The sequence below is a fragment of the Lissotriton helveticus genome (genome assembly GCF_964261635.1).
Source record: "Lissotriton helveticus chromosome 1_1 unlocalized genomic scaffold, aLisHel1.1 SUPER_1_unloc_5, whole genome shotgun sequence".
Taxonomy (NCBI): Eukaryota; Metazoa; Chordata; class Amphibia; order Caudata; family Salamandridae; genus Lissotriton; species Lissotriton helveticus.
In genome coordinates this window covers 2,362,041-2,371,569 of record NW_027611692.1, presented here as the reverse complement: position 1 = coordinate 2,371,569, position 9,529 = coordinate 2,362,041, and the positions used below count along the sequence as shown (strand labels likewise).

Below are 9,529 nucleotides of genomic sequence, written 5' to 3'. Positions count from 1 at the left end.
AATCATTAAATATCAGACTAACACCTTATTACTGCATTGCTAAGAACCTATACAAATAGATTTGAGAAAAACTTCAGTCACAAATTAAGTTGCTGCCGGAGAGGCTATTACCTAAAGACTATTATATGTTAGAAAGATTTCAACAGGTGTTACAGGACTGCTTCCCGACATTTTTTGCTCAATTCAAGTGTTGAGAAGATTACACACAATTTCTTTTAGAGATAAGTGCTGAGCATTATCTAAACAAGCCCGACTCTAAAATTGAGGCAAAATAACCGAAGTTAGGGAAAAAAGTTACCTGTGCCCAAAAAGATACAGCCATAAATCATATCTCACAGAATTTGACAGAATGCACACAGGGGAAAACCACTTTCAGTGCAAAGTATGCCAAAAAAGTTTCAGGCGTAAATCTTATCTCACTGAGCATATGAGAATCCACACTGGGGAAAAACCTTTTCAGTGCTCTGAATGCCAGAAAAGCTTTAGAGTCAAAGCGAGTCTATATCAACATGCATTAACCCACTCTGTGGAAAAACATTATCAGTGCTCTGAATGCCCAAAACATTTCAAACTTAAATCACTTCTAACTGCACATGTGAGATTCCACACTGGGGAAAAACCTTATCAGTGCTCTGAATGCCAGAAATGTTTCAGTGACAAAAAAAGACTCACTAAACATACAAGGACCCACACTTGGGTGAAACGTTATCAGTGCACTGAATGCGACACATGTTTCAGTGAAAAAAGCAGTCTCACTCAGCATATAAGAACCCACACTGGGGAAAAACCTTATCAGTGCTCTGAATGCCACAAATGTTTCCGTCAAAAAAGCAATCTCACTGAGCATATAAAAATCCACACTGGGGAAAAACCTTATCAGTGCTCTGAATGCCTGATATGTGTCAGGCAAAAAAGGGATCTCACTCAGCATATAAGAATCCACACTGGGGAAAAACCTTATCAGTGCTTTGAATGCCACAAATGTTTCAGTCAAAAAAGCCATCTCACTGTGCATATAAGAATCCACACTGGGGAAAAACCTTATCAGTGCTCCGAATGCCAGATATGTTTCAGTGTAAAAAGCCATCTCACTCAGCATATAAGAACCCACACTGGGGAAAAACCTTATCAGTGCTCCGAATGCCAAAAATGTTTCATACAAAAATCTAATCTCACTGATCATGTGAAAATCCACACTCGAGAATTTTTTTTATCAGTGTTCTAAATGTCAGAAAAGATTCAGAGGTAGAGATGGTTACAAGTGCCATAAGAAAACACACCATCAAAATAATCAGTTCTCCGAATGCCAGAAAAGCATACATTTTAAACTCAATCTCACTCTACATGAGCAGACGCACACAGGGAAAAAACATTACCAATTTCTGGGAATGCCAGAAATTCCTATTTGATAGGCACAGCCTCACTAAATATAAGCGACTCCATACTGATGAAAAACCTTATGAGTGCTCTGAATGCCAGAAAAGCTGCAGAGAAAAACGCTATCTCACCATGAGAAACTCCACACTGGAGAAAATCCTTATGCCATAAAAGGTTGAATCTGAAAGACAGAGTTATGCTTCATGAGAGATCCCACTCTGGGGAAAAACCTCATGAGTGCTTGAAATGCAAGCAATGTTTTGGGTACAAATTACTTCTCACTTGACATGAGCGAACTCACACGGGGGAAAAAAGCCTTATGTGTGTCCTGAATGTCAGATAAGGTTTAGTCTCGAATACAATGTCATTTCACATGAGAGAATTCACACTGGACTAAAGCCATATACAGGAGGGGAAAGCCAGAAACGTTATACTCAGAAAGGAGATATCACTAAACATGAGAAATGCATCCACATCAGGTGAAAAGTAAGGCGTATCTTGAGTTGCAGAAAAGCTTCTAACAACCTGACTTTACATGAGAGAGCACATATTGTAGTTGCAATAGAATTCATCAAGAAACTCTTGCAGGATAACTTAGGCTGCCCGCATGCAACCTCCAAAGAAATTTCAGGCCTGGAAAAATCTTTCATTGCAACAGAATCCACAATTTGAGTATCTGAAAGTTACAAAACTCTCAAGGTCTTTACTTGACACAGAGAAGTGTTAGTGCTGGCAAAAATCAACTAATTGCCCAAAGGTTTCTACTCACCCTTGTTTCTTAACATATGCCTTATATCTATTTTTTCATGATAAGATTAAGCTTATGCAGAGTTCCTCAGTGAGGAACTCCGCAAAGTGACAAAAAAACTCTGGCGGTCTACGCGGAGTTCCGCAAGCAGCGGAGTGCGTAAGGGTCATGCAGTGTGTGGTGATTTCATCCCATGTCGGAGGATCATTTGGCCCTTCTCTTCCAGGAAGTTATGGATCTCTTTGTCAAACGCGTCCCTGTGCCAGAAGTAGGTCGGTGTTGCTACTCCCACTACTTCTTGGTACCCAAGAAGGACAAAGGCCTGCATCCTATCTTAGTCCTCAGGGACATCAACCGCTTTCTCCGAAAGGAGAAGTTCAAGATGTTAACCTTGGCTCAGGTCTTGTCTGCCTTCGACCCTGGAGATTTGATGGTAGCGTTGGACTTGCAGGCCACTTGCTTTCACATCCCCGTCTTGCCTGCCCACCGGCATTACCTGCGGTTTACGGTAGGCCACACGCATTTACAGTTTACCACGCTACCCTTTGGCCTTACCAGCCCCCCCGGGTGTTCACGAAAGTGATGGCGGTGGTCGCAGCTCATCTGTGCAGATCAGGGGTTCCAGTCTTCCCCTATCTTAACGACTGGCTGTTGAAGGCGAGCTCGCCAAGGCTGTCGTCTCCCACCTCCAGACTACGACGGACTTCCTGCATTTGCTGGGCTTCACAGTTAACATGCTGAAGTCGCATCTGATTCCCTCCTATAAGCTCCTTTTCATCGGAGCGGTTCTGGACACAGCACAGTTTTGGGACTATCCTCCCTAGCAGCAATTCCAGGATATTCGGGCTATGATACCGATGTTTCAGCCTCCATCCCGGTGTTCGGTGAGAATGACGATGAGGCTGCTGGGCCTCATGGCCTCCTGCATCCTGCTGGTGCATCATGCCAGATGGCATATACGTGCTCTGCAGTGGGACCTGAAGTTCCAGTGGGCGCAGCACCAGGGGAATCTTTCCGATGACGTTCAGATTTCGGAGGGGACTGCATGTCAGTTGCAATGGTGGTTCACGAACCAGGATTGGGTCAACAGCAGATCCCTCTCCCTTCCCCAACCTGAGTTCACAGTAGTGACGGATGCGTCACTCCTGGGTTGGGGCAGCCACATGGGAATGTCGGAGATCAAAGACCTCTGGTCTCTGGCGGAGTCCAGGCACCACATCAACCCTCTGGAGCTCCGGGCGATTTGTCTTGCACTGAAGGCATTCCTTCTTTCTGTCAAAGGAAGAGTGGTTCAGGTGTCCACGGACAACACCACCGCCATGTGACACTGCAACAAACAGGGCAGGGTGGGGTCATGGTCCCTATGTCAAGAGGCTCTTCGCCTTTGGACATGGCTGGAACATCAGGGCATATCTCTGGTGAATCAACACCTAACAGGTTCACTGAACGCCAGGACGGACAAACTCAGCCGCCAGTGTATGATGGATCACAAATGGCATCTTCACTCGAAGGTGGTGCTAGGTCTCTTTCAGTAGTGGGGAGAGCCTTGATTCGATCTATTCGCCACCGAAGAGAACGCTCAATGTCAGCAGTTCTGCGTGTTAGAGTTTCCAAAGCGGCTCTCGCTCGGCGACCCTTTTCATTGTGAGTGGAGTTGCGGCCTCCTGTACCACTTCTGCCAAGATTGCTGAAGAAGATCAAACGCGATCAGTTCCAAGTCTGGTACCCCGAGCTCTTGAGCATGGCCTTCGATCCTATTGTTAACAGATTTTCTGAAGTGCATTACTCATCTCTTTCCTCCTTCTCCTTTCGTAATGCCCTAGTGGGAGTTGACCTCACTTATCTTATGTGTGCTCCTTTGAGCGCCTCCATAATTATCCTCTTCGCCTCCTTAGAAGACTAGTTTTTTGCTTGCCATCACCTCTGCTTGCAGGATGAGTGAGCTTCAGGCTTATCTTCCAGACCTGCCTTTCTTGCTGTGCATCCGAACAAAGTAGTCCTCCGTGTAAGCCCTCTTTTCTGCCCAAAGTGATTGCCTCTTTCCACATAGGTCTGACCATCAGATGACCTACCTTCTTCCCACCTCTGCTGTGTTTTTCTCTGCCAGGTGCACAACATATAGACTGTTCCCACACTTTCTGTAGTATGCTTTGTTCTGGGCAGATAAACTCTAATCCCCACTCTACTTCTATCCTCGTGTTAGTGCAGCCCGATGTAAACTGTAATTGTAATGTATTTAGATTTACATAACACTTACTACCCCATACGAACTTTGAAGCGCTTTTTCGACGAGTAGCACACTACTCTAAGATCCAAAAATGATTAGTGGTGAATTAGTATAGGGAAATATAAAATGTATATGAGAGCTGGACATGTTGGTCTGTTAGTTGGGTTAAAAAAGATTGTGGGGGGATAGAAGAGGGAAGGTTTTGCATTTATATAGCGCTTGCTACCCCTGATGAAGTGTTGAAGTGCTTTTAGGCGAGTAGCATGCTACTCCAGATCCCAACAAGATGAATAGCCAGATCAATTATGGTGGGGAGGTTGTTTTATTGTATACACACAACTGTACAAAAATTAATAAAATTCCGTTGTAAAGTTGTATCCAAGAGGCAAGTATAGTCTCTGATAATAATGTATACAATACTGATAAGTTTTAAGTTGGCTTGCCATCAAGACTGATGCCCCGTAATGTTGATGCAAAGTCATCTGTGCTGGAGACTCTTGTTGAATTGTACCATCCACCTTGTAGGTACTGCTATTTGTATCAGGTCCACGTTGTAGGCAGACACAAACGCCAAAATTGTGCACTATTTATATTAAGCATAATAAGCATAATGTAAGTGAGCAGATGACAGTAAGCACTGTACCAGCTGTATTAGGTGCTTAGAAGTAGAGTGACATAGAGGGCAATAAACACTCACTAAATATTTTTATTATTATTAACAGTCCTCATAAGACCATACAATTCAATACGATGTACAAATAGCCCATTGGGGAACAGTTCAGGCATCATCTGGAGATTACACATCTGAGAAACACAAGTGTCTTTCATGAATACAAATTGACTCCTCCTCCAAGGACTGCACTGTATTATTGACACGGGCGAAAAGGCAAACAAGCAGTCAAGAGGCGCATTGATTGTATACCCCCCACCTGACAGGATGGTGACAGACCCCAACCACCTGCAGGGGAAACGTGCCACCTCACTTAATAGCTGCCAGACGCTTTACTATGTAAGCAGACTGGTGGTTTACAACTGCGCCTACGTTGGGGCACCACATGTTTTTTCCAGCATAATCTGGTGTGCTCGCCCCTGTGTGGGATGATAGCACCCACTGAAAACTGCACAGTTGTGTAGTCTGGGACAGTGCACCTTCCATGTAATTCTGAACTGGGCCTTTAAATACGGTACTATTTTGTGTGCCTATTTAATTCAGGTATACAAAGAATGTGGTACTACTTGTATACTAGGGTAGGACAAGGAAGATTGAATTTCTATGGTGGCAGAAATGTTTTTGTCAAAGTGCTTTATGCCCTAAATTCTCTCCCGTACCCTGAACATAATGAGATTACGTAGAATACACCTCTGCGTGCCTAATGCTGCCATTTGTATTTCAAGACCAGTGATTATTGTGGCTTTATCAAGTTTAAAGCCATTAGGCGTTTCCGACCTGTCTGATACTTGCATATGGAAAAGATGGGTCATTTGGAACCTAAAGATAGATAAACATATTCATAGGTCCCAATTTAAGTCTGCATCTAATATAAAACTGTAAATTAGGAGAGGTCATAAGTCAGAAGTTAAAGGCAGCCGCTAATCGAGCTGCATTTGTACATAGGCCTTCCTATATTATGATATTTATTCCTGCTTAAGTCTTTAATTGTAATGAATACTTTAATACAAAGGCATGAAGTCATCGTCGAGCTGTTTAGATAATCCACCTGTCTCGCCACTTCTTCCCCACTGCATCCTTAACCAGTGGCCTAGCCAGTGTGCCTTGGGCCCCAAGGCAAGAAAGGAAATGTGACCCCTGCCCTCTGTTTCTGTTTGGACTGTGGAAAACAGCAATAATCATTGTTCTGTGGGCCCCTCAGGCCTCTCTTTGAACTGTGACAAACAGCAGATATCAGAGTTCAGTGGATCTTTAAGGCATCTGGGAGCTGGTGCCACTGTACTTGCTGCTCCAATGGGAAGCCCTTAACAGCTTCTATTCTAGCCCCACTGTAGATCCGAAACAGCCAAGTACTGATCTGGCCATTTATGCAGGCATGCAGCCGCCTCTTCCTCTGAAGGGATTTAAGTTGCATGAAAGCAGCATGCGGGAAACAACCATTTTCTGAGGCAAAGTCAACCAACACCTCGTCTGTTCCAACCTGAATCCATTTAAAACCAGGGATGAAAAAACGGTTCATCGTCATCCCTTGCTTATCAGAAGAGTAAAATAGATTCATCTAACATTACAGTTTACCAGATAAAAAATTGTGATTCTGTTTACAAATTAAAACTGGCATGCATATAGAAAGGGGAGCCTTTGGCCAAAATAGCCATGTTCCCTACCCATACTTTTAACACATCTTATACAAAAAAATGTTAACTACATTGTCATCTGGAAATAGTCATTAGCGCCTACTCATAAGCAAATGACATTTAGAATTCTCTTTCACTTCAAGCTTTCAAAAGTAAATTGATATAAAAGCAGTATTGAATTTTTTGACATTGTGTACTCTTACCAAAATTTAGAGTATCAATTTTATATGACACGCCATAGAAAAAAGGAGTTCTTTATATATACTAAACCTCCAGAAACATTTGATTAACCAGTTATAAAGTCACGTCTAGCTTAGTTATTTTATAGTCTTCTTTTTAAGAGAAATTATTTCACATTGTTACTGGATCTGCATGGCTAAACACTTATAAGGTCCCAAAGGCGAGACCTATTGGCTATGCCAATGCTTGTTATTGATTGAGTACAATGAGCAGCAGCACTTTTGATTAGGTCCAGAAGAAAGCCGCATACACCTCTTTGGAGGGTTAATAGGCTGAAACATGTTGACCTCTTATTAACTTTCACTCTGCTGCCCCCACTACCCTGAGCTCATTTTTGTGGTATTTCGTATACCATTCTCTATAACAAAACATGCCTGAACTCCTCCCTCTCAGTGAGGGGGCTGTACCCTGTACTTTAACTAGGTATAATGGTGGGAGGAGGTTCTGAATGAGGAAGCATGCCAACTATGGTGGGTGAGGGAAATCTTCCCTTTAAAGGGATATTTCATCTTAGCTAGGTTTTCATTTGCAACAGTAATCCTCATAGACCCAAGGGTTTCTTGATTGTGGTGGAAATACATTTTTACCCCTTCATTGTACGTTTAAGCACAGACCATTGCTTGAAATGTTGTGATCAATGTAGGAAAAATACTCTGTGCACTGAGAAAATGTGTTAAAATAACGGAAAGTTGATAATTGCATTTAATACCTTCTCATACCTGGATTTATCTAGAAGAGAAGTCTGTTAATTCATGCAGATTTTTAATACCACAAGGTATAAGAAATTAGGGGATCTTTATCTGATATCTTTATCAGTAAATTATCTGAAATTATTGCACATATACTTTTGCAAGTATTATTTCTAAAGATAAAGGAAATTCTATATTTGTCTTTTCTAAACTAACTCCAGTGCGTTTAACTACAATAACCACCTCTCTCAAAGCAATATTGTGCTTGGTTTAGTGAGAAAGCTAAATGATCTAGGAGAAACCAGGACTGCGCGTCAGTATTTTTCTTAGGAAGCTTTAAGTTAGAGAGTGAAAACACTTTTTAGAATGCCCCAAAAATTGTGACAAAGATATTTCAGTATGTTTGACAAAAAGAATAGGTACATTTCATGACAATATGGAAATGGAAAATAAAATAATAGAAACAAATATTTACACCACATGACAAAAACATTAGAGACTACATTTCAACAATATATAGGAAATACTGAGGTTCATGTATTAATAATCCATTTGGTAAAAGTAGTTGCTTGTAGAGTCAGCACACTACTGTGTCTGTGATGGCTTTTAAATAAAGGCATTTTTAATGCACCCCATTTTACTTTCAGATTCACAAATGTCCCCTTGGGTTACTACCTCCTGTTACTGTTTTTCAGCCCACGTATGGTTTCAAAGCTTAATACATACCTTAAGGATGTATTACGTATTTAGAAGGGACACTATTAACATTCCCCTTCCAAATTCTTAATTGTTAAATGGGCTTAGTACATTTCAAAAAGCGGTTTAGCATTTGCAAACTCTGGGAATTACCGAACCAGTGGATTTTTTAACAATAAAACCCTTGGTACATGAGTCAATTGTTCTCAATTCCCTCCAAATTAAGTTTGCTAATAATGTTAGTTGAATGATAACCGGTGCACGTACCTATTTAGTGTTAGTGTTGCTTCAGATCAAATAAAAACAATCACACATAACTCTTACACAATGCTTAAAGACAGAATTTCTGACATCCAGCTTTAATGTTTTCTTAAATATATTTGCAAATGTTGTCACTTAAACAGGAAAGCATCTAAACCGGTCTCTGGACATAAAATAGGTTGTAATCATAATCTTTCGATACATTTTCTGAGTTTCAGGACCAATGTGTGTCTTCTGAGTTTACTCTAACCCACTATAATAAACATATTGAATCCTTTTAGATTTGATCTGTTTGTACTGGTTTCTATTGCAGACAATAATCTAGATTTAGCCCAAGGATCAAATCCACCCATGGCTTTTAAAATCTATTTATCATTGATCTCTTTTAGTGCGATTGCAAATAAAACTGTAATAGAACTGATCTGACAGATGGACCTTCAAGTATTATGCTCAGTCAATTTATTGAACAAACTATGGAGTTAAAATCTGAATAGATTACGTCCAGAAGCATTGCCTGACCACTGTATTTTACATCAATAGATTATTTATCAGCATATTTTCTCTAAGTACAATTCACTCATCTTCAATTTTTCACGGAGCTCATGCTGGGTTTGTTTGAACTCTTTTAAAATATGGCATTTAAATGTCCAAAAGTTCAGGAATTCTTGTTTCAAGACTGGTCAAACCTTAATGAATGGTATACCTAAAGATGCCCTTCTGTTCCTAAATTTTCTTGTGCAGCATGATTCAGAAATGGCATGTTTTTGCTTTCGGAGGTAAAATTCTAAACATATTTATTATTGTTGCCATCTGAAACATTATCACTAAATGGGAAGATAACCACAAGTGGTCCTGTGATGCTTGCTGGAATGGGAAGTGTTTAATCAAAAGGTGGATTGAATTCAAGTTTAGCTGACAATTTTACAAAAGTGTATGGATTTTGTATATATTTAAAATTGTTGATCTCCAAAAAGGCCTAAATCAATA

At 40.9% G+C, this 9,529-nt stretch overlaps 1 protein-coding gene across 1 annotated transcript in view; it reads left to right on the top strand.

Moving 5' to 3' along the window:
* Positions 1 to 125: 125 nt before the first annotated feature.
* Positions 126 to 9,529, top strand: part of LOC144806139 (uncharacterized) — a 355,769-nt gene continuing 346,365 nt past the window's right edge. The window contains 2 exon segments of the mRNA XM_078672571.1: positions 126 to 148; positions 907 to 1,151. Of these exon segments, the coding sequence (XP_078528697.1) occupies positions 126 to 148; positions 907 to 1,151 (268 nt within the window).